Source organism: Pleurodeles waltl, chromosome 1_2, assembly GCF_031143425.1.
Source record: "Pleurodeles waltl isolate 20211129_DDA chromosome 1_2, aPleWal1.hap1.20221129, whole genome shotgun sequence".
In the NCBI taxonomy this organism is placed as follows: domain Eukaryota; kingdom Metazoa; phylum Chordata; class Amphibia; order Caudata; family Salamandridae; genus Pleurodeles; species Pleurodeles waltl.
The window spans coordinates 1,132,970,329-1,132,996,557 of record NC_090437.1 but is presented as its reverse complement, the minus strand read 5'-3'; the positions used below and the strand labels follow the sequence as shown (position 1 = coordinate 1,132,996,557).

At 44.3% G+C, this 26,229-nt stretch overlaps 1 protein-coding gene across 1 annotated transcript in view; it reads right to left on the bottom strand.

Moving 5' to 3' along the window:
* BOD1L1 (biorientation of chromosomes in cell division 1 like 1) overlaps window positions 1-26,229 on the bottom strand; it is a 301,369-nt gene that overhangs the window by 199,924 nt on the left and 75,216 nt on the right. Inside the window, exons 6-8 of the mRNA XM_069202707.1 lie at window positions 19,982-20,154; window positions 15,637-15,760; window positions 3,992-4,106 (exon numbers count right to left, since the gene is read on the bottom strand). Of these exons, the coding sequence (XP_069058808.1) occupies window positions 3,992-4,106; window positions 15,637-15,760; window positions 19,982-20,154 (412 nt within the window). The remainder of the gene's footprint in view (window positions 1-3,991; window positions 4,107-15,636; window positions 15,761-19,981; window positions 20,155-26,229) is intronic.

Here is a 26,229-nt window from a genome sequence, read left to right as displayed (position 1 = left end):
GGACTTCTCGACCCTGCCAAGCCAGAAGGAACCTATGCCGCATCACCTCCCCTGCAACCGAACTGAACCTATGCCTCACCTCCCCAGCCACAGTAAAGGATCGATGCCGCACCTGCTCCAGCGACGCCTCATCTCCCTGACTCTGTGCAATGTTGTTGTTTCCTCGTTTTCCAACGGTACAGTGCCTAGGGTCCCAGCGACTCCATGACCGGCCCGCACTCTCCAGCGAGTGGCATCGGACTGTTGGGAACGACTCCGTCATAATGTCGTAATAGCCCCAGTTGGAGCTATTGTGTTTCTAAGCCCTAAAATGGGATTTAATCTTGCAAAATCCATAACTTTACTTGTGTACATTGGATTCTCGACATTCTGGTCTTATTTTATTCAGATAAATATTATCTATTTTCTTAAACAGGTGTGGAGTACTTTTTGTGGTGTTATCACTGTACTGTATAAGTTATTGCATAAATACTTTACACATTGCCTTCTAAGTTAAGCCTGCTTTATTGCATAAATACTTTACACATTGCCTTCTAAGTTAAGCCTGCTTGCTCTGTGCCAAGCTAACAGAGGGTGAGCATAGGATAATTTAGGTTGTGTAGCGACTTACCCGGACTAGGACTGTGGTCCCTACTTGGACAAGGGTGTATACCTCTGTCAACTAGAGTCCCAATTTCTAACAGTAAGCTACCTGATGAGGACAAGAAATCGGAAAGTCTGCCATGTTGGAGGTGGCAGAATTAGGGACAGAGTTATACCCACTTCCCACAGGAAGTGGTCAGAGTGGGCGTAGTGACCCCAGGAGTAAGTAGCCATTTGGCTCCTACCGTACACTCCTATAACGTCCCTAAATCCAATATTTAGTGGAACTGCAGAGACAGAAAAGCAGGAACTGAGGAGCAGTGACTGACTTGGTGCCAACTCTGCCAGCCTGTCAGCTGACTCTGACAACTGCGACAAAGACGCTTTGTCCTGCAGCTGCTTATGCCTCCAAAAACCCAGGGGGACTGCCAGCCTTCATCCAAGAACCAGGAACTCCCATGGAGTAAAGGAGCTGCTCTTCTGCATCTTCCAGGCACCCCAAAAAGAACTGAGAGGACTCCGGACCGCCACAACCTGACATGGACAGCACCACTGCACCCGTGCCGTCCAGCCTGAGCTGAAGTGGGTAAATGGTGCCAGCGTGGCCCTCATACCCTCCAGAGACGAAGCCCACCTTGGTATCACTAGCTGTGGACTTCCCAACAACGCTTGCAGCCTCTTTGTACAGACACCCCTCTATTGTGAGTGACCTGGAGACACAGACCAGAGGCCTCAGGACATCTCTACACCCAGACCGATGAGAAGAGAACCAAAGGTGTCCCTCGCCCCCCAGCCTTGTGAAACCTGAGCCCAGTTGTTGGTTCAGTCGGATTTGAACCCCTAGTCCATGTCTGCAGCTTCTTCCTGCAGGCCCCCTCTATGACGATTGCCTCTGGTGACAGAAACCCGGCGACTAAGGACACCTCTGCACCTGGCCATCCCGGACCCATGAGAAGAGGACCCAAGTGTCCCTATGTACTCATGCATCACAAGTTCTGAACCCCCTTGTTAGTTCACTCGGGCCAGCCCTCCAGTCCCTACCTGCAGCACCTTTCTAAGAGGACCTATCCCCACTGACTGCAACGGGGTATCTCTGCACCGGAGCCGCCCAAGTGCTGCCCAAGGTGACCTGTTGCTGTGGCCTAAGACTCTGCCCCATACTCACCTTAAGTCTGGAAGATTGGTCCTGTAAGTTGCTGTTGAGTACCTGTTTGCCCTATCTTTTTTTTCATAGGTTAACACTGCAGCTTCAGAAAATTGACTTTTCAAAACTAATAATTTCTCTTGAGAAACATACTCAACTGATCATATGGATTCTGGTGTCTAAACACATACAAAGAAACCTGTTATTTTGATAAATTGGTGTTGATATCCTTATTGAGTCGTGTGCATCATTTATTGACTGTGTGACCACTGCAGATGTCTAACACTCCTCTCTGATAAGCCTAAGGCTGCTAGACCACATTACACCCTAAGGAAGCACCTTGGGATTGCTAGAGTAAGCCCATGTCCACTTATAAGGGAACCCCTGGACTCTTTGCACAGTATACTTCAATTTGGTATACCATATAAAGAGCCAGCTTCCTACATCTATGCTGGCCTGAACTGTTCATCATATTGGCCCTGAGGAAGGATAATAAGAACAGCCCAGGTCTGAATTTGAATCTTGTGTTTCAGGTGGATGCGAGTGTGGTGGGAGCAGTGTTGGTTGGCGAGGAGGTGTGGGTGGTAGGGGTCACAAGGGTGTTGGACTGGTGGTGGAATCTCAAACCCTTTTCAGGCTTAAAGGTGTAGGTGTTGGACAATCCAGCTCATCCGTAAAGGTGAGTCGTCTCTTCTTAGGTATACGGGCAAGTCCAGCTGCTAGTGGATTGGCAAGAATTGTGGATGAAGATTTTCTTTTGTTTTTTTATCCAGTACATCTGCCAGATTCTCAAATATAGACCCCTCCGAGATGTCTGACTTCGGCATCAAATGTGGCTCAGTGCCACTATAGGGTGGTCTTATGTATCGTCGACAAAAGAGGTCTTTCAGCAGCTTTTTGCGTATGCTGGGGTGATTTCATCTCAGTGTGTGGCTTTTTGATGCCTCAGTTCGGAGGGTGCTGTGCAGCGTGGTGAGCTTAGGCACTCTAAAGCATACATGCTGGAAGTGGTGGACCAGATGGCTTATGCTGTTTCCAGCTCAGATCCAGGCTTGATGACAGACTTCCACAGAGTATTGCTCTGACTCAGCGACTGGGCTGGAGACTGACCTTGCGGCATGACTTACACATGCAGCGTTATTAAAGTCTTCAGCCCAGACAGAGAAGTGTGTTGGACTTCTGGCTTGAGGAACTTGATTTCCTCCTCGATCTCAGAACCCTCAGAGGAGTGTGCCTCTAGATCATCTGATGTTCGGCATGAATGAATGCTGAAAGGTCTAGTCTCTCATTCCAGTGTGCTGGGCATTTAATTTGAGCTGAAAATGAAAGGCATCTCCAACACCACCTGCCAGTGCTTATTGTGATGTGCCTACCTTTGCTCTTTCAAATGTCAGAGAGTCTTCTTACAGTGAAAGGGAAGGTAGGAGTCACAGGATGACTCCATGCTCTGGGGAGAGGCAGGGATTGCATACTTCATGGTGATCAGCCCAGGGGTGTTTTGCATTACACCGAAGATGAAAGACGAATAGAGAGCATTCCATTAGGTTATCCAAAGTGCATTCTAGAGTGTCTCTGGGTAGACTTTGTAGGAAATTGTGACTCGGGGTACTGTTGCATTGAGAAGCTCAAACAGAAGCCTCTCTTTCAGCACAAAAAATGTTTTCCACGACAAGGCTAAAGAAGGGAGCTCCATGATAACAAAAAACTGGTCAACCAATGCTCTGCACACTATAAAGATTAGGGCACTTGCCATACCCTGGGGCATACAGGAACTCCAAATTCTCATCTGTGCAATAAGCAGAAACGGTGGAGACTGCAGCAATTTAATATGGCCCTTTGTCATATCATCCATTAACTCAAGGATAAGAAAATTGCATTTAGTTAATCAGTGCCATGTGCTGGGCATTCAACCCTGACTGCAGAGTGCCTAGCATGCAGGATTTACTAAACCACAGTGCAGGTAAATATAGGGAGAACTGTATGTGAAACAAGAAGTATGTGTAGACTGAAAATAATGTCAGTTGCTGAAAACATAAGTGAAAATTGGGTGTCCAAGACTTCAAATTAGCAATCAAAAGTGTAGAAAGAGGAAAACTTGGTAGGAAAACTGCACACTATACTAAAAAACAACAGGTTAGGGTAGTGGAAGATAAGAAATTAATTATCTTCAGCCAACATCTGCTTGGGGCTAGAAAATTAAAACCACAGCACAACATATTCGTGAGAACATAATAGAGATGCAGGAAAAAATATACAAATATTTACCTTGATTCTCTTTGCCGCTGTATGCTCAAGAGTACTTTTTTTTCTAAGAATATCTGTTCTTTCAGAACGTCCTTGAGACAGCCTTTGCTTGAAGAACCTTCGCCTCCAATTTTGCCTGTGATGATTTAACACACAGACACAGCATTTGATAGCATGCTTAAAAGAAATACAAATGTAGATCTTATTGCAGTAACCCAGGTTCTTGCATTCATAACATATACCAAATAGAGTAGCAAATAAATAATTAAAGGTTTACACATTTCCATTATTTGTATTAATTAATTCATTTAAAGTTTACTATGGCAAAGTCTATAAAACCATTTTACAAAACTACTTTCATCAATGCATTCTGTTTCTTTACAGTACATAAAGAGTCCCACAATTACCAACTTATAAAAGTCCAAAGAAAATAAAGAGAACTGTGCATCCTCTGTTACTAATATTAAATGTAATAAATAAAGGGCGCAAACATTTATTTTGTAAAGCTAAGAACATGAAAACCCTGCCTGCCGGCTCCTGTCCCAACAACTGCAAAGGCCCAATTTGTCCTGCAGCTGTGCACCCGCTCAGAGCCTTAGTGGACTGCCAGTACTTCACCCCCAGCCAGCATCTCCCTTGGAGTGGAGGATCCACCTCCTTGCACCTGCAGGAACCAACCACGACTGGATGGTTCTCCATTTAACTGACCATCAGGTCCACAGAGGGAGCATCTTGTCAGGAAGAGTATCCTGAGTATCCAGGAGTGCAGCCCCATTGACTTAGCTGGTCTCCGAGATGCTGACCCTGCCCAGAGCCTACCTGCACCAATACATGGAGTACCACAGACAGGTGCAAGCACCAAAGCTTGTTTAGTGTCCAGGCCGGACATCAACACCGACAAGACCAACCTACCAACGAGGGACGTCAGTACCACCGAGCCCAGCACCCAGAGTAGCCCTGAACTATTATTTTCCCCCCTCACCAGGTCGACCGAATAAAGTGAGAGCCTCTAGTGCCAGTAACCCACCAGACAAAATACTTCTGCACCCAAGCCCCACAGCTCGAGTCCGAGCCAACCGACGGTGCACCCTGGCCCCAGAGACCCTCAACACCTGAGCCTTCATTTGGGTTCAGCCAGTCTAGTCACCCACTGCCCACTTGCAGCCCATTGTTTCTAGGTACTGCTCCCATTGACTTTAACGTGTATCATCCGAGGCTACCACTGGGAGGAACACCTCTGCATCCAGACATCAGGGCAGGTAACCTGAAACTGCTGGTGGTTCTAAGGACCTTGGTCACTACTCACCTTAGGTCCCGAAGAACAGTCCTATAAGTCGATTGCAAGTGATTCTGTACAGTGTATGTTTTCTCCATAGGATAACATTACCACATTCGAGGCTCATGCCTTAATTCTGACAGCTGGGTTTTCTAAGTTTTGAAATACTGCTGTTGCGAAAAGTACCTACCTGAGCTTGAAGATCTTGGAGTCTAAAATAAGATAAAAATCTATGTTATTTTAATAAATTGGTCTCGAGTTTCTTCTCGAGTGTGTCTCTCATTTATGACTGTGTGTTCAACAAATGCTTAGCCCTACCGTCTGATAAATCTAAACTGCTTGCCCACACTACCAAAAACAGAAAGCATTTAGGATTATTACTTTAATCACTGTAAACCAATAAGGGTCGTCAGGACTATCTGCATAGTGTACCCTAACATTTGGTACGCTGCATAGATCGCCAGCTTCCTACAAGAATCTACTATCTCTTGAGAATGGGATCTCTTTTTGGTATTTTTACCCTTAACAAAAAGTGACCATAAGGAACTGTACTGCTCTTGCTCAGACCCTACTACAAACGTTTGCAAGGGAGAGGCAGAAATCTGGATTTGAGATAAGAGTTTAAAGGACTGTGACAGGCTGGCCCGAATCTGCAGGGATAATTTAGTGCTGCCTTCTCTTACCCCCGAAGCCCACTGACTCGCTCTTTCATCTGGCTGTCTCTCCTGCTCTATCCAGTTGACTTGGATGCCCAACAGCCCACCTGACAGTTGGAATAATTTTTATGTAATAAGGTAAAATGCAGGAGCAAAGCTGAAAAAACCTGGGAAGAGTAGGATGAAAATTTGTAGAGCCAAAGGGGAGGAGATGGCACAAGCACGTTCTGCTGCTTCCACAGGCTTAACATCACAGCATAACAACATTGTGTCTCCACACCGTATTACAAATCTGATTAGGAAATTCTTAATGAAAGAATGGGTTTGAGGGGGAACAGTCCGTAGCTGGTTCACATCATGCCTCGAAAAAGGACATCACAAACAACATGCAAAGCTTATAGGTGGTAGTTCTTACATTCTGTGAGGACCACTGCAGAGTCTGTGGAAGGTTGCTCCTGCAGAAGAGGGGATTGTGTACTGGAAATATCATCAGGTCGAGCGCCCAAGCGCTTTGACCTGTTTTAAGTATTGTGGGCTTTTACCATGCCCACCTCGCGCCCATCACTTTCACTCGTTCGTGGGCTTGCAGTTCAAAAATCACTTGATGTCACTGGGAAATGTTTTAAGTTTGCCCCGCCTCGAGGATGTTTTTGTCACGCCTTGCAGACGGACCCTGTTGCATGGATTATTGCCGATATACTTCAGCTTAAACAAACTATTTTTTTTGTCTCTCCCCTTTGTGCTGCATGGCGGCCATGTCGCTCACATCACGATCAGACACAACAGATTGAACTCGATTGGCAGTGTTGAAGCACTGGTCATATTGATCACAGTTACCTAATCAGAGTAATTCCTTGTGGCTTTACCCTTAAAACACTTGAAATTGGTAAATGCTTTAAATAAAATGGAAATCCTTACAACGAAAGCGGCTCTTCCGGCACAGCGGGACCGCCGATACTACAATATTCACTGCACTCAGGAAAACTCGACCAACAATGCTTCTTTTTCACACCATTTTTGCCCGTAACTCAGCCTGTGGTGGTTCTAGGACAATTGGACCACCACCACAACATTCAGCACGACCCTCACTTCCAGTCTGGGTCATCTTTGGGTCCCCACACTAGGTTAGTGGGGACCACAAAATAACAACCCCTCCCACCATTTAGTGTCTTTTAAGCATTCTCATGGCTAGAACTTTTGTTTTCAAGCTGGGAATACCTTGTGTTTTAAGGGCTTTGTTTGTAATATCACTGCTATAGGCCTGCTATCCTTGAAAATATGTAATACACTCTGCCCTCTAGGGGTGACATATATGGTTACTCTGCATTATTTATTGCCATTTTCTTTTTGTATTATTGTCATTTTCTTTTCATGTGGTTATTGTAAGGAAATGCCTCATTGGCATGGTTACCCCCTGACATTTTGCCTTTGCTGATGCTATGTTTTGAATTGAAAGTGTGCTGAGGCCTGCTAACCAGGCCCCAGCACCAGTGTTCTTTCCCTAACCTGTACTTTTGTTTTCACAATTGGCACACCCTGGCATCCAGGTAAGTCCCTTGTAACTGGTACCCCTGGTACCAAGGGCCCTGATGCCAGGGAAGGTCTCTAAGGGCTGCAGCATATCTTATGCCACCCTGGGGATCCCTCACTCAGCACAGACACACTGCTTGCCAGCTTGTATGTGCTGGTGAGGACAAAACGAGTAAGTCGACATGGCACTCCCCTCAGGGTGCCATGCCAACCTCACACTGCCTATGCAGTATAGATAAGTCACCCCTCTAGCAGGCCTTACAGCCCTAAGGCAGGGTGCACTATACCATAGGTGAGGGCACCAGTGCATGAGCACTGTGCCCCTACAGTGTCTAAGCCAAACCTTAGACATTGTAAGTGCAGGGTAGCCATAAGAGTATATGGTCTGGGAGTCTGTCAAACACGAACTCCACAGCACCATAATGGCTACACTGAAAACTGGGAAGTTTGGTACCAAACCTCTCAGCACAATAAATGCACACTGATGCCAGTGTACATTTTATTGTGAAATACACCCCAGAGGGCACCTTAGAGGTGCCCCCTGAAACCTTAACCAACTACCCGTGTAGGCTGACTGGTTTTAGCAGCCTGCCACACTCGAGACATGTTGCTGGACACATGGGGAGAGTGCCTTTGTCACTCTGTGGCCAGTAACAAAGCCTGCACAGGGTGGAGATGCTATCACCTCCCCCAGGCAGGAGCTGTAACACCTGGCGGTGAGCCTCAAAGGCTCACCCCCTTTGTTCCAGCACCACAGGGCACTCCAGCTAGTGGAGTTGCCCGCCCCCTCCGGCCACGGCCCCACTTTTGGCGGCAAGGCCGGAGGAATTAATGAGAAAAACAAGGAGGAGTCATTGGCCAGTCAGGACAGCCCCTAAGGTGCCCTGAGCTGAAGTGACTCTAACTTTTAGAAATCCTCCTTCTTGCAGATGGAGGATTCCCCCAATAGGGATAGGAATGTGACCCCCTCCCCTTGGGAGGAGGCACAAAGAGGGTGTACCCACCCTCAGGGCTAGTAGCCATTGGCTACTAACCCCCCAGACCTAAACACGCCCTTAAATTTTGTATTTAAGGGCTCCCCTGAAACTAAGAATTTAGATTCCTGCAACTTAAAGAAGAAGAGGACTGCTGAGCTGAAAAACCCTGCAGAGAAGAAGACACCAACTGCTTTGGCCCCAGCCCTACCGGCCTGTCTCCCTCCTTCAGAAGAAAACTGCTCCAGCGACGCTTTCCCCGGGACCAGCGACCTCTGAATCCTCAGAGGACTGCCCTGCTTCCAAAAGACCAAGAAACTCCCGAGGACAGCGGCCCTGTTCAACAAAGACTGCAACTTTGTATCCAGAGGAGCAGATTTAAAGACCCCTGCAATCCCCGCAAGAAGCGTGAGACTTGCAACACTGCACCCGGCGACCCCGACTCGACTGGTGGAGAAACAACACCTCAGGGAGGACCCTCCGGAGACTCCGAGACTGTGAGTAACCAAAGTTGTCCCCCCCGAGCCCCCACAGCGACGCCTGCAGAGGGAATCCCGAGGCTCCCCCTGACCGCGACTGCCTGACTCTGAAATCCCGACGCCTGGAAAAGTCCCTGCACCTGCAGCCCCCAGGACCTAAAGGATCGGAACTCCAGTGCAGGAGTGACCCCCAGCAGGCCCTCTCCCTTGCCCAGGTGGTGGCTACCCCGAGGAGCCCCCCCCTTGCCTACCTGCACCGCTGAAGAGACCCCTTGGTCTCTCATTGAAACCTATTGAAAACCCGACGCGTGTTTGCACACTGCACCCGGCCGCCCCGTGCTGCTGAGGGTGTACTTTTTGTGTGAGCTTGTGTCCCCCCCCGGTGCCCTACAAAACCCCCCTGGTCTGCCCTCCGAAGACGCGGGTACTTACCTGCTGGCAGACTAGAACCGGGGCACCCCCTTCTCCATTGAAGCCTATGCGTTTTGGGCACCACTTTGAACTCTGCACCTGACCGGCCCTGAGCTGCTGGTGTGGTGACTTTGGGGTTGCTCTGAACCCCCAACGGTGGGCTACCTTGGACCCCAATTTGAACCCCGTAGGTGGTTTACTTACCTGCAAGAACTAACATTACTTTACCTCCCCCAGGAACTGTGAAAATTGCACTGTGTCCACTTTTAAAATAGCTATATGTGTTTTATGTAAAAAGTATATATGTTATTGTGATTATTCAAAGTTCCTAAAGTACTTACCTGCAATACCTTTCAAATGAGATATTACATGTAGAATTTGAACCTGTGGTTCTTAAAATAAATTAAGAAAATATATTTTTCTATAACAAAAACCTATTGGCCTGGAATTGTCTCTGAGTGTGTGTTCCTCATTTATTGCCTGTGTGTATGTACAACAAATGCTTAACACTACTCCTTTGATAAGCCTACTGCTCGACCACACTACCACAAAATAGAGCATTAGTATTATCTCTTTTTGCCACTATCTTACCTCTAAGGGGAACCCTTGGACTCTGTGCATACTATTCCTTACTTTGAAATAGTGCATACAGAGCCAACTTCCTACAGTTATGCCCTCTAGTGGCTAACTATATAGTTACATTACCATGTTTCTTACAAATTCTATTTTCATTGTGGTGTCCTCTAAGGGCTGGTCTAAGCAATATAGTCATACTAACATATTAAAATATTAATGGCACGGAAACTAGCCCCATAATGCTTTGCCGGGCATTACATTTAGAAAACGTTTTTGATCAGAACTCAGCCTGTGGTGATCCTAGGACAATGGGATCACCTTCAAAACATTGACCACATGGTGCTCTGTCTATATCATCTCGGGGTCCCCACACTATGTTAGTGGGGACTCCAAAATAATAACCCCTCCCATTAGTCAATGACTTTTGAGCTTTCTCATGGCTAAAACGTATGTTTTATAGCTAGAAGTTTTGTTTTAAAGGCCCTGTTTGTAATATCATTGCAGTAAGCCCACTAGCCCTAAAAACATTCTCTAGGGGCTAAGAATATGGTTACATTGCATTACTTTCTCCTGCTTTGTTTTTCGTATTATTTACTGACATTTTCTTTTCATGTAGTTATGTCCTCTGAAAGCTGACTATATAGTTACATAACCATGTTTCGTACAAATGCTATTTTCATTGTGATGTCCTCGGGGGCTGTTCTAAGCATTACAGTCATATTAACGTACGAAAATATTTGTGGCACAGAAACCTGCCCCACAATGCTTTGAAGGGCATTACTTTGACAAAACATTAATGTTCATAACTTAGCCTGTGGTGGCCCTAGGACAATGGAACCACCTTCAAAACGATGACCACAATGTGATCTGTCTGTCACAATCAAATGTGTGTTTTTATCCTGTCAAAGCTTACATTGCCTCCATGGGAAGCTGCTATCAAAACTCTGCCTACTCTAAAAAGAAACTGCCATGTAAGCGTCCTACGATGCAAGATCAATCTTCATGTCCATTTAATCACTGCCCTGTATATGCAATAAATTCACGTAAATTATACTGTAAGTCACTCCTATTCCCTTCAGTCTTTGGTTTTCCAGATGTTTTACAAAACTGGTCCCCCTTACCTTGTACCAAATGACTGTAGTAGTATGCTTTACTCTCAGTGGGGAGGTACGCTAATAGTGCTTCTGTCAACTTTCTATATGTTTCCACTTAGAAAGACAGAGATACAATAGCAGGAAAACACAGAAATTCTGAGTTGTTACTAAATATTGTCAATAAACTGTAAACAATAGCCAACTGGGTAGCATCTGGGTTTAATCTGGGTTTAATACAAAAATAAAGGAACAAATATATAAATCTGTTTTCCAATCTTACCCAAGCAGAAAGTGTTGGACTTTTGCTGATATATTGTTTTTGACAAACACAGTAGAGAGACAGTTAATGTAATTGTCAGATTGCAGGCTGTATCTGTCTGATATAACTTTTGTGCTTTCCAAGGTGTTTTTGCCTCTTAAGGGAGGGCACACATGCAGGCAAACAATCACACACATATACAAAATTTCTATTTAACAAATTACTTGATAGTTAAAAAGAGAGGATCACAGCAAAATGAAGAGAAATTAACAATGGATATTAAATGACAAACATGGCAATGGACACTCTGCATGCTCTATGTACAGCTTGTCGTCGGATACTGTGCACAAGCAATGTCCTCGGAGTTATCATAACAGAGCTTTCATTACCTGTAAGGGCAATTAGTGGACCCACTTAGATGAGAACCTAATTATGGGATCTCTCTGAAAGACCCATATATAGGAAGCTGCATGGATTACAGACTGCCAAGGGGGGAGGATGGAGTCCCTAAACCATGTGTTTTGCTTGTTTGTTCTGTGCAGCTCTCAAGAGAACAGTAGGAACCATTAACATTTGGATAACAGCATACTCAGGCGTAAGATGTTTGAAGCTGGAAAAGCTGCAAGCAACAATCGAGGAGCCTTTTTAGGTTGAGCGCAAGCATACGGCCTCTTGAATACTTTTAAGTATACGTCTTCTGTGGGCTTCCACCTATTTTATTTGTTAGTTTCAGTGTCATTTAAAAATCCTTGCTTACTAGTGGTCAGTCATGCCTTTGTCCCTCTTTCTTCTGTGTGGGAGCAGGGACCAACTACTGTATAATTATGCTTTGTCCTGTTTATCTGGTCTGTAGGGGACTTTTTTTTTTATTTTGTTTCCTGCTCCTTTCCAGGGAAGCTTCCCCTTTCATTTTGCAGAGCATACTTCCTTTGAGCTTAGCTATAAACAAGGCTGTAAATCAGACTGTTATCTTACTCACATTTGGTCTTTGTGGGCTCTCTGCACCCTCTCTCAGCTGCCTGGTTCCTGCCCTTCATTGGTTTGGATTTTCTTTACCAAGTGTGCCTGCCTGTGTGCTGAGAGCAAGAGCAAAGAATGGCTTGTAATTGCTTATAGCCTAGGCACCCAGCTCTACCAGGGCTCAGCAATCCTAAGAGACAGCACCCACTTTGCTCCATACTGGGATCCCACTCGCAGCTCCATCAGTGCACCTCAGTTCACACACTCCAAGCCCTCAGCCGTGCCAGTGCCAGTGCCAGGAACCCCACATACGCTGTATGCCAGAGTACCTCAGATCTTGAAGTCAGTACACTCAGCTGCTTCAGTACTGGGACCTCAGGCGCAGCTCCATCAGTGCACGGCAGTTCACACACTCCAAGCCCTCAGTCGCACCAGTGCCAGGAACCCCACACATGCTGTCTGCCAGAGAACCGCAGTTCTTGCAGTCCGTATACTCTGCTGCTTCAGTATGGGGACCTCGGGCGCAGCTCAGTGCACTGCAGTTCCCACATTTCAAGTCCTCAGCCCCGTCAGTGCCAGGAACCCCACACACGCTGTCTGCCAGGGCACTTCACTTCTAGCAGTCAGTACACTCTGCTGTTCCAGTACTGGGACTTCAGGCGCAGCTCCGTCAGTGCACCTCAATTCACATACTCCAAGCCCCTCAGCTGTGCCAGTGCCAGGAACCCCACACATACTGTCTGCCAGAGCACGTCAATTCTTGCAGTCAGTACACACTGCTGTTCCAGTACTGGGACCTCCGGTGCAGCTCAGCTCACACACTCCAAGCCCTCAGCTGTGTGCCTGCCAGAACCCCACATACGCTGCCTGCCAGAGCACTTCCGTTTTTACAGTCAGTACACTGCTGTTCCAGTACTAGGACCTTTGGCGCAGCTTCATCACTGCATCTCAGTTTTACCACGGCGAGATCACTTCTTTTCCTACACTGGGACAACTCTCACATACAGTTCCATGACAGCAGCTCAATTCTAATATTTAGTCCCACTGCCAAGCCAATATTAGACCCAAAAGAGCAAAACACTGCTCAACCAGTGCACCTCAAGTCTAACATCCAACGCCATTGTTGATGGGAACCACCACATCAATTCTAACATGAAGTACCCATTTCTTCTCAGTACTAAGGCTCACACACACTCCCTTCAAGACTCCTCGCTTCTGTGGATCAGAGGCAATGCCACTGCCATACTGGACCCACTTGCAGCTTCACAAGGGCACCTCTAGGCTAACACTCGGCAACACTGGCACGCCAATAATAGGGTCCAAACATAGCTCTATTCACATACCTCACTACTGACCTTGTGTGCCCGTTACTTTTCCAGTACTGCAGCCCACATACAACTCTGTCAATGCAACTCAACCCCAACCTGCAGCGCCCCTTTATTCCAATACCGGGAATTACACGGTGCTCTGTTTCTTATTTTTCACCAGCTGGCTTTCTGTTATTCCAGCACGGGGCTGAGACACAGCTCTGTCTATAACCCTAATCCTGATCTGAAGTGCCCCAATATCACTATATTGGGGTTCATATACAACTCTACTAATACATCTCATGCTGTTCTGCAGTGCCCCCTGCTGTTCCACACTCTGACTTCTGTTTGAGGACATGGTGGAGCCATTAAAGCTATTCTTAGCTGCCATCTTTATTTGGGAGGGTCTGTTTCACCTATCTTACTCCGTTCTTTCCTTTACTCAGTTTACTCTCAATGTTTTCTTTCTCTCACACTTTTCTCTTTCCAGCTCTTAAAATCCACACATTAACAGTTTCGCTCTTTTTTTTCAACTGTTCATTTCTATTCCTCTCCCTTTTTATTTCCCTCTTCCTCTGGCTAACTCCTCTTTCAAAATAGCAAAAACATGAGTATTTCTTTCCTTGTTTCTTCTCTTATTTTCTTCATCAGGCGTTCTTTCTTTCACTGTTTTTTTCTCTTCCCTTTCATTTTTTTTTTTTTTGTACTTTCCTTTGACTCGGTATGAGTCATTTCACTATTTTTTTTTAGATCTTTCTTCCTTCCTTTCTCTGGTGTTTTTTCTTATCTTTATCTGTCAATTCACATTTTACTATAAACCCCTCTTTTTCCAGTCTGTATGTGGACGCCACATGTTACTTGTCCGTAATGTGTCAGTACATACATGCCCTGGTTCTTTCACTGCTTGTTTCTCTCACCATCTCTTTTTTCTAATGTTCATTTTTCTCTTTCTTTTCACACTTCTTTCATTATTTTTTCCTCTTCATCTTTCGTTCGCTAGCTTACTTCTCTTTTTTCTTTTGTTTCACACGTTTGCTCTATTTCTTTCTTTATTTGTATTTTCATTTTCTCGTTCTTGCTTTCCCTTTTTTCTTTTATTTCTTTGCGACCCCTTCTCTTTCTTCCTTTTGTCTGTTGTATTCCTTTTGCTTCTCTTTTTCTGCCCCATCCGCTTTCTCTCCTGAGGCCCAGTTATCAATGGAGCAAAAGGTGCAGTGGTACAGGGGCCCAAAGACCTATGGCCCTCACTCAACTCTAATTACTGCTGTATTTTCATACCGAAATTTCGGTCAACCATTTTTCATTCTTACTCCAGGGCCCATGACACCCTTACTACGTCATTTGTTCTCTCCATCTTTACAACCGACTTCTTCTTTCTTTTCACCCTCCAATCCGTCCCAAATGAAATTTTTGTTAAGGTGTTTTGAGCATTACACTCTAATACCAAAAAGTTTATTTCTGCTGAAGGTTTATTTGATAATTGTATATGTTTTAAGATAGAGGAAGAAGGTAAACGGAAATGCTTTAGTTAAATGCTGGGCCACTGGAATTATATGGCAGGAAAAGACGCAATTATGAGGCAGGGTTGACCAATTTATGTGGCAAGAAAAGTCCAGTTATGAATTTACAATGCCAATAGCTCTAACCCAAGAAAATGTCAGACCTATTGCATTGCAAATGCTTGTTCAATTTAATTGGCTTCTAATGGTCTACTGGTCAAGGTCCACCAACAGAGATAATGAATTAATAATTAATTAATCTTGTCATGACTATAAGCCATTCTGTGCACATGCATACACAAACATAGTTCCCCACGCTACCAAAATCCCCTATTAGAGGCACTACTCATCACAACACCACATGTTTCAATCGCATAGAGCTTGTGTAACCTTTCAGCTAATAATTAACAACAGGAGCAATGTCTTTGTTTACAAAATGAAATATACTACTGTTACTGAGTTAGTGTACATTCAGCTGCAAATATTCACCAATGATCAATAATATAGCTTATGACTAACTACACCTAATATGTTCTGGAAATTAGCAAATCCACATTTCTGTTAAAAGCCAAACAGAAATAGTAGGGGCCATTATTATTGCAATTTCATAACAATTATTCACACAAAAGTCACGTTTTGGGCTACCTGTACTCTTTGGGTTAACTGTTTTCAATCCCTTCGCTTTCTCTAAAGCTTTCTGTTTTCTTTTTTCTTCAAGTTTTTCCCTATTGATCTGTCTTTGTATGAGCCGTTCTTCTTTTGCTCTGGCCTAAAACAAAAAGAAAGACTGAGTTTATATTCTACAACTTTATGTGTATCCAACTAATATGTAAGTACTTTTTAACATTATTTCTATGAAAAAGTTATACTCTAATTGGAAGAATTATATTCTTTTCTATATTTTGAGAGATCTGTAAAAGCAAAATCTGAATTGCACATAAACTGAATAAAGTTGTTTAGATGGGAAATATAACAGTTCCAGGCAGGGAAACTAACATACTTTCTGAGTAAAGGGTAGAGCCACTTATGAACGTGATGTTATCTAATACATACACCGAATAGTTACCCAAATTGTATACCTTAATAGTTACAGGAAGAGAAGGGGCATGATGGGTTAATAAGGAGTCTGCAAAGGGAACACAATATTAATGAGAACCATTGTTACCAACAGTATGCAGCTTTTTCTTCTACTATAAACTATTCCATTCTGTAGACTGATTTCCAGGCAATGCTTATCCTATTTTAATGGATGGTCTTTTGGATAAATCAAAAAAATGTATGCTATCCAAAAACGTGCCAAACTGCTGATCTTTCAAAAGCCTATTATAGTCCAAGTATCTGGATTATGGCAATAATGTTATGACGACATAAGAAGAGCGTATCAACTGGTTGCAAGTTGCCTCTTTGCACTCCGACACAAAATACTATTTACTGTGAAAATGTATGTTTCATAACACATACACCTGTGAAAGCAATCCAGTCCCATAAAAAAACCAAGCTACACAATGAAACATTTATTTTTCTACATGAGGTGGAAGTTATGTAGATAGGAGCAAAGACCTGACAAAATGGCTAGGGCAGAACATTAAGCCATTATAAGGCCATTTTATTCCTGGTTCAACCATTGCAATCCAAACCCAAGTGAAACACCACAGAACCTAAACTGAGAAATTAGAACAAATGGACTGATCTGATCAGCCACTGACAGGTTTGTTAGTTGGAAGGGACAACAGAAGATGGAATTTGTGGGGAAAAAGCTGTGAATCAGAAAATGGTGTGGACAGTTTAGTGAGGAGCTATCAGGCCTTCGATTGTATGTTAACGTATGGGGCTCGGTATGGTCCTTTACCACTGACTATTGCATGCATCTCTATTTAAGAAGTTAAATGAAAACGTCTAGATTTCATGTCATGGTATGTTCCTTAAGATGTTCTTTTAAATAAAAGAGTTAAAACATTAATTGACGAAGTGTGTAGGATCACAGGATACTTGTGTGAACAACTGTAAGTGAATTAATGTTCACAAAGACAATGACATTCAAAGAAAATTTCACTTCACAATTTTGCATTGGCTCAAATAGTAAACCATCTTTAGTTCCCAGTAAGGAAATGGGACGGTATGTGAACAATGATTTGCTTGAGGTTTTCCATGAAGGCACAAATAAAGGGCATCAAACACAAAATGCGATGGGAAGAATGCTGGCAAATAGTCTAAACCACTGGCAATGGCGTTGGGTAGCATTCCCACTCATCATACTTTGCGGACTGTGACAATCTACACAGAAGCCGGGAACCACCTAGATCAGCACACCATTTATTAAACAGTAAAAGGTATCCTGCTCACGCTGCCCAAAAGCTTCGCACATGGCTTCTGACATCGCCCTGAAACCTCCCCAGTGTCCTAAGTAGATAGATAGCCTGTCTTGCACGGCATGCCAGGTTACAGCCTAGTGTGATAGAGGGTCACTTGCTCTGTTCAGTGCACCTGCTTTGCACTGTGGTTATGATGCACTAAAACAGAGGAAACAGGATAGTTTGTTAAGCTACGTAGACCGGCCACTAATAATGTTCCTGACATACCCAGTCCCTTCCTGAACTGGAGGTAGGATGCAGCCATAGAGAAACCCTGTGAAACCATGAAGCAGAAGGCAGACATTTCTAGGGAGGATGTAGGTGGGTATAGTTGCACGTCCCCACTGAAGGGCCAGGTCACACAAAACATTGTAGCAAGCCTGGGATGCAGTGTCATCTTACTTATTTTTGGGGACCCGGGCAAAACATATTTTGGGGCCCAGAGTTGGGAATAACTTTTAATTTTATTATGCATTTTCTGCTAATTCAAACCTGTAAGCTGCCAAACAATAATGAATTATACATTACATTTTCAGAAATTGGGTCACAAAAAACAGCCCATCTATGTCTTGGCTGAGCCCCCAAAATCCTTAAGATGGCACCAAGCGAGAGAGGGTGTGACTGAGTTTGAGGTAGAGGTAGGCAGGCAGACAGAGGGGAAGAGACTGAGATAGAGGTAATAGAAAGAGAGAGGAAAATCACTTTTCAAAGTCAATCTGTTTAAGAACAATCTGTTTTCAGGCTACATTTCTGACTACATAGCAATATTACTATCTTAAATAAATATAATATTGTTAACATTGTTAAACATCAACCGGTCTATGTTGCTTTTATTGATTTTACTAGAGATGTGGTTAGTGTAGACATATCAATGCTGTGGAGTAAATTCAATACTTTAGGCATCCCAGTTAGTTTCTTGAAACTGTTAAACACCCTACACACTGAAACATAGTGCCTAGTATGAATGTGTTCAGATGAACATATGACTGCTGGAATTACTGCTCAGAAAGGGTTAAAACTGGGATGATTTTTGCACCATCTCCTTTTTTTCCCTCTTTATATTTACTTTTTCATGAAATGTTTTCCAGGACTTAAACGTTTCCACCACGTTTGGTTAATATAGTTGTTCACACTCTGCTATATGCAGATGATGTCACCATTCTTGATCTAACATTCACTGTCTGACAGCAAGGTACTGCTGTCATAGATTGCACTGCACAAAGTCACCTTCTAAAAGTCAATAGTGATAAATTGGTAGTTTTCTAAAAATTTCAAGAATCTAATAACTATAATTGGATAGTTGATAAAAGGGAAATGGAGAGGTCCAAGCTCTGCATATACCTTGGTATAGTTCGTATTCAGAATAGCTCTGTAAATCTCCATATTCAGCAGCAGAACACACAAATATTATCTTATAGAGGTGTAGATATACAGTTGTGTGTCTAATGCTTAATGCATATGTTTTTTTTAAATTAAACTTTAGAAGCTGTCCTTAAAAGAATGCCCTGTACATGCTTAATGATTAGAAATTGGTGCAATCATTGCTCATCCTAAATCCCTTGGGGCAATTATTCACTGTGGACTTTTTAAGCCTGAATCTGCTTCTTTAAGTCACTATTTCGAGTATGAACTTACAAACTGGATCAAGACCTCTATTTAGATTCTTGACAACTTTAACATTTGCATTAGAATGGTTAAATATTACTGAACATAATGAGCTAGAATACTATGTCGAAGATGAAGCTGGAGGAATGCCCTGGCAACTGCAAATGTTTTATCTGTGTTGCATACTGTACAAATCAAACTATAAAGGAATAGCTGTATTGGCTTTCTTTAAATGAAAACAATGATACATGTCTACAATGCAAGATTATTCTGTGACAATTTATTTATATTAAAAAGTGGTAATCTATTATTAAAAAACATCAGATGTAGATGGATGAGGAAATATTCTTCCAACTTGTTCCTCACATCACAAGAGTAATCAAGATTCAACCCTCCTAGTGTTATTCATCTGTCTATGTTGTACATCGCATGCGTATAACTTCTCAAGGATAAGTTTATTTTCAACAAAAAGAAGACAGCAAAAGAAGTATCAGACTTTATTATGGCTTCAAAAACCTCTTCAAATTGTTACTCTGTTTTCAAATTTTTCAAATTGTTTTTACATTTGTATTCACTTTCTATTTTTTCTATTGGAAGATGTTAATTGCTGTGCTTATTCGTTTTCAGTAGAGGTTGTGAATATCTTAAAGACAATGCATCACGAAAAGAAGCATTTCAAAGTAAATGTTGATTTCCAGCAAAACGCAACATTCATATGGGGAGAAACATTATCATTACATTTTTATAATACCTGTTTGTTGAAGATATTCAGAGCAATAGAGAAAAGCAACATAGTATTTGAAGATAAATGTTAATTTTCATATAAAGCTATAAAATAAAAGTTGAGGAAATAACATTTCTAAGCACGGACACAGCATCTGCTGCAACTGTTGTTTAGAAAGAAAATTAAAATGAATTCGTAGGTATCTGGTTCAGTTGAAATATCTTGCTTGTTTTTATTGGTATACCTACAGTGATTTGAATGACTGGACCCATTTAAACTAACCAAGCATTAAACAATTTTTAAAACTTACAATAGACTGGCGATGTTGCTCCACTGTCTGTTCATCATCTGAATCGCTGTAATATCTTGAATAAAGGTAAGGCTTGTGCACATACGAATGACGTACTATCTTTGTTTTTCCATCACTTTGCTCGCCTGTTTGAGGGTTGGTTTTACTCTGGGAATCCAAATTCTCATCGTCATCTAGAGCATGGGAAACACAGATGTAACATTTTTCCAAAAATGCTCAGATGACATTTCAGTTAAAATTCATTGCTAACCTTAGACGTACAATTAATTCTTTAACCATAATGTCTGAAACTAGGGACAAGTGGTGGGGGGGAAGGGGATGAGCATCAGTAATAAAAGGTGTAAATTACAATTACTCACTTGTACCAAAAAACGCCCTGCAGTCCACGAAGGTTACTCCCAATACCATTGCTTAAGTTCCTTACATAACCTTGAGCTAAGAATGAAACGTCAGCCTTAGAAACTTACCAACTATTCGGTAAGGACATAGGCAAGATGTCAGACAGACTGATAAATAGTGAGCTACTGAAATATTCCTGCAACTATAGATAATCCGCTGGTAGTAAAGGGCATTTGAACTTTGAATTTCTTTGTACATTCAATAATATCAAGCTATTACAATCAGACACCAGAAATTAAAAAAGTAATTCTTAGGTAACTGTTTCTTTTGGTCCATACAGTAAGCACTAAAACAGGAGTTAAATGGATAAGAGTAAAACAGCCTGCAGTCAAACAGTCAAGAAAGTAAAGAAAACTTTTTTTTAGGTACCGAAATGTAAACAAATCTCTTTAAATTAGGTTTTATGGGGATTCTGTATGCATTATAGCTTTCTATTTTGTTAGGTAACTATCATGTTTATTCCCAGTGATCAAAACTCATGCTATTTCAATATATATTTTAAAAGAATTATATAAAACTGTGCATTCCAATTTGCAAACCCTGAATCTCACATTTGCTTTTTTCCCTTGACGGGGGAATGACCATTTTTGTCTATAAAGCATTGTATTGCAGTTTTGTATAATAACAACAAAACAAGGTTTGCCTATCACATTACAACACAACAATATCAGGTTGCATTCCCAGCTAGCTGCGAAAAACACAGAGCCTACAGTTACAATGGCTTTTCATCCCAGGGTCTTCTAATTAATAGTCCCACCATTGTTTCCAGATTCTATCGTATTTGCGGGGCATCCCCAGGCATCGTAAATAACTTCCTCCAATTAATCACGCCAGTCCATGCCCCGAGGCTATGCCGTGATCGAGAGGGCAGCATAAGTCGTTCAGGTGGGGGCAATATCTCTTCTAGCAATCACTGTGCCCACTCCGACCAATATTCTGTCTCCCCTGGGTCATCCAAGGTCATCAAGAATAACCAGCAAAGCAATCCTGGAGTCTCTAGTAATGGTTGTGCCCACCACAGCAGACAGAACAACCAGTACTGCCCTCCAGTATGCCTGGATCACAGGACATGACCAGACCACATGGAAAAGGTCTCCCACTGAGCCTCTGCACCTGGAGCAGCCTTATGTAAATGGAAGGGGGGTCAAGTACGCCTGATGTAAGTATTTATACTGTGTAAAGCGGAGTCTCGCAGAGATTGTCAAAGTGCGATGGGCCATACCGGCTTTGTAAGGAAATGCCTCCTTGGCATGGTCACCCCCTGACTTTTTGCCTTTGCTGATGCTATGTTTTGAATTGAAAGTGTGCCGAGGCCTGCTAACCAGGCCCCAGCACCAGTGTTCTTTCCCTAACCTGTACTTTTGTATCCACAATAGGCACAACCTGGCATCCAGATAAGTCCCTTGTAACTGGTACCTCTGGTACCAAGGGCCCTGATGCCAGGGAAGGTCTCTAAGGGCTGCAGCATGTATTATGCCACCCTGGAGACCCCTCACTCAGCACAGACACACTGCTTACCAGCTTGTGTGTGCTAGTGAGAACAAAATGAGTAAGTCAACATGGCACTCCCCTCAGGGTGCCATGCCAGCCTCTCACTGCCTATGCAGTATAGGTAAGACACCCCTCTAGCAGGCCTTACTGCCCTAAGGCAGGGTGCACTATACCATAGGTGAGGGCACCAGTGCATGAGCACTGTGCCCCTACAGTGTCTAAGCCAAACCTTAGACATTGTAAGTGCAGGGTAGCCATAAGAGTATATGGTCTGGGAGTCTGTCAAACATGAACTCCACAGCACCATAATGGCTACACTGAAAACTTGGAAGTTTGGTATCAAACTTCTCAGCACAATAAATGCACACTGATGCCAGTGTACATTTTATTGTGAAACACACCCCAGAGGGCACCTTAGAGGTGCCCCCTGAAACTGTATCCAACTATCTGTGTAGGCTGACTGGTTCCAGCAGCCTGCCACACTAGAGACATGTTGCTGACCCCATGGGGAGAGTGCCTTTGTCACTCTGAGGCCAGTAACAAAGCCTGCACTGGGTGGAGATGCTAACACCTCCCCCAGGCAGGAGCTGTAACACCTGGCGGTGAGCCTCAAAGGCTCACCCCTTTGTTCCAGTACCGCAGGACACTCCAGCTAGTGGAGTTGCCCGCCCCCTCCGGCCACGGCCCCACTTTTGGCGGCAAGGCCGGAGGAAATAATGAGAACAACAAGGAGGAGTCACTGGCCAGTCAGGACAGCCCCTAAGGTGTCCTGAGCTGAAGTGACTCTAACTTTTAGAAATCCTCGATCTTGCAGATGGAGGATTCCCCCAATAGGATTAGGGATGTGCCCTCCTCCCCTTGGGAGGAGGCACAAAGAGGGTGTACTCACCCTCAGGGCTAGTAGCCATTGGCTACTAACCCCCCAGACCTAAACACGCCCTTAAATTTAGTATTTAAGGGCTTCCCTGAACCTAGGAAAACAGATTCCTGAAACTACAAGAAGAAGAGGACTGCTGAGCTGAAAAACCCCTGCAGAGGAAGAACAGAAGACACCAACTGCTTTGGCCCCAGACTTACCGGCCTGTCTCCTGCCTTCCAAAAGAAACCTGCTCCAGCGACGCTTTCCAAGGGACCAGCGACCTCTGAATCCTCTGAGGACTGCCCTGCTTCGAGAAAGACAAGAAACTCCTGAGTACAGCGGCCCTGCTCCAAAAGAACTGCAACTTTGTTTCAAGCAGCAGATTTAAAGACCCCTGCAACTCCCCGCAAGAAGCGTGAGACTTGCAACACTGCACCCGGCGACCCCGACTCGACTGGTGGAGAACCAACACCTCAGGGAGGACCCTCCGGCGACTCCAAGACTGTGAGTAACCAAAGTTGTCCCCCCTGAGCCCCCACAGCAACGCCTGCAGAGGGAATCCCGAGGCTCCCCCTGACCGCGACAGCCTGAACTCCATTTCCCGACGGCTGGAAAAGACCCTGCACCCGCAGCCCCCAGCACCTAAAGGAACGGAACTCCTGTGCAGGAGTGACCCCCAGGAGGCCCTCTCCCTTGCCCAGGTGGTGGCTACCCCGAGGAGCCCCCCCCCCTTGCCTGCATCGCTGAAGAGACCCCTTGGTCTCTCATTGAAAACCATTGAAAACCCGACGCGTGTTTGCACACTGCACCCGGCCGCCCCCGCGCTGCTGAGGGTGTACTTTTTGTGCTGACTTGTGTCCCCCCCGGTGCCCTACAAAACCCCCCTGGTCTGCCCTCCGAAGACGCGGGTACTTACCTGCTGGCAGACTGGAACCGGGGCACCCCCTTCTCTCCATTGAAGCCTATGTGTTTTGGGCACCTCTTTGACCTTTGCACCTGACCGGCCCTGAGCTGCTGGTGTGATAACTTTGGGGTTGCTCTGAACCCCCAACGGTGGGCTACCTTGGACCAAAAACTGAGACCTGTAAGTGACTTACTTACCTGTTAAAACTAACAATACTTTACCTCCCCCAGGAACTGTGAAAATTGCACTAACTGTCCACTTTTAAAACAGCTATTTGTGTTTTATGTAAAAAGTATACATGCTGATGTAATGATTCAAAGTTCCTAAAGTACTTACCTGCAATACCTTTCAAATTAGATATTACATGTAGAATTTGAACCTGTGGTTCTTAAAATAAACTAAGAAAAGATATTTTTCTACAACAAAACCTATTGGCTGGATTTGTCTCTGAGTGTGTGTTCCTCATTTATTGCCTATGTGTATGTACAACAAATGCTTAACACTACTCCTTTGATAAGCCTACTGCTCGACCACACTACCACAAAATAGAGCATTAGTATTATCTCTTTTTGCCACTATCTTACCTCTAAGGGGAACCCTTGGACTCTGTGCATGCTATTCCTTACTTTGAAATAGCACATACAGAGCCAACTTCCTACAGGCTTCATCAGGGATTTAGGGACATGTATTTCCAGGGATTAATAAATCTGGGAAATCCCCCTTTTACCCCAATTGACCCATAAGTATCTTATTTTTCAGGGGACTGTATTGGACAATGTTCTGGAGGGTGTCGCTGTAGATGTGTAGTGCATGCCTGAGCTGTACATACCAGTAAAATTGAGAGTGGGGAATAAGGAAGGCAGTTTGGGTTTCATGGAACTCTTTTATATGACTCCTGCTTCACCTGCCAAGTTTTGATATCCAAGGGCTACTTGGATGTCCTCAGGAATGTCAGAGGGAACAGCGGCACCGCAAAGGATATGCAAGATGTTATCTAGGCCCAGAACGACCAATTCTTCCCTGAACGCTGGGTCGTTCCACCCGCTGTGTAACCATTCATTAATATTGAGTAGTTAAGAGGCCCAGTAGTAGAGGCGCAAATCGGCCATAGCAAGGCCCTCAGTGTACACTGCAGGTGTGCACGTGCCAAAGGACACCCTAGAGGGCCCACCTGCCCAAATTAATTTACGGCCCATGGCTTGTACAGAGACATACCATGTTTGAGGTATATGCAATGGGTAATTTTGGAGCATATATGGGAATTTGAGAAGGATCATCATTTTACAGAAGGTGATTCTCCTCACAGTGTTGAAAGGCAAGGCATTCCAGCTTGCCAGATCCTCCTTTGCCCTGTGCTGCACTGGGTTCAAATTCAGGCTTGTGTCCGGTCCAGTTCCCATCATATGTGTACCCCAATGTATGGAAAGCTAACCCGACGCACCGAGATCTGGGACTGCCAGGTTTCATCCCCGCAGTCCCCTTTTAGAGGAGCCAAAGGGACTTTTACCTTAAATGGCCCGGAGTCCTGAGGTCTCACCAAAAATGTTAAGGATCTGGAGAAGCAGAGGCACAGTCTCTGCTGGCCTGGACATCAATACCAGGATGTCGTTAGCATACAAATATATGTGGTCTTCCATGGCCAAGCCCCAGTTGAATCCCCACACCTATGCATCAAACAGGATCCACACCGCCTGTGGTTCGATATCCTGCATCACCAGGAAATCTTCTGAAAGCACTCCTCAGACTGGCACAGGTGCCAGCATACAGAACTTTAACATATCTCCGGAACTGAGGCCCAAGGCCCATTCCCTCTAGAACCTCATCCAAGTAGGTACAGTCGACCGTGTTGAAGGCCATTTCAAGAACAATTAGTATAAGGGCGGCCAGGCCGCCCAAAGCTTTTATGCCGGACAGTGCTATGTGCACTCTGTAGGTGCAATGTCTTGTGCTGCGGCGAGGGATAAATCCACACTGGTCAGGGTGATCGTAAGTAAGTAGTTCGCCAACAAATTGACATTAAGTTTAATCTTGCTGTTGATAACTGAGATGGGTCTAAACGATGCACAGGTAGAGTGTTGTTACACTGGTTTAGGAAGTACTTCAATCATGGCATGGTCAGTTTTAGGGGGAAAGTGGGCCCCTAGAAAAACCTCTGTATACAGTTTAAGCAGGGGAGTAATAACATTGGTGCGAAGCTTGTGCAAAACTCTGTGGGGATGCAGTCTGATCCTGGCGTTTTACCTGGGTTAAGTCCTGACAGTGCATTCCCTATTTCTTGACTAGTAATGCCGATGGCCAGGGCCTCTCAGTCCTCGGGACAGGGTGGGGAGGTGGGGGCAGGGGTGAGGGGGGGGGGGGGGGGTGTTGCACTGGCAGAGGGAGTTCCCCTACTAAGGGAGCGGATCCCTAAATATCAGGATGCATACAATGCATGAAGAGTTCTTGGTAGTCAGGGGCGAATGCGTCAGCTTTTTCCTGAAAGCCCTGGACCCTTGCTCCATCCTACGACACAGGGTTCTTGGATTGGTGAGTAGCCAACCAATGCACAAGTTTACTGGATATATCGCCCCATTCATAAACCTTTCAAGTGGTTGT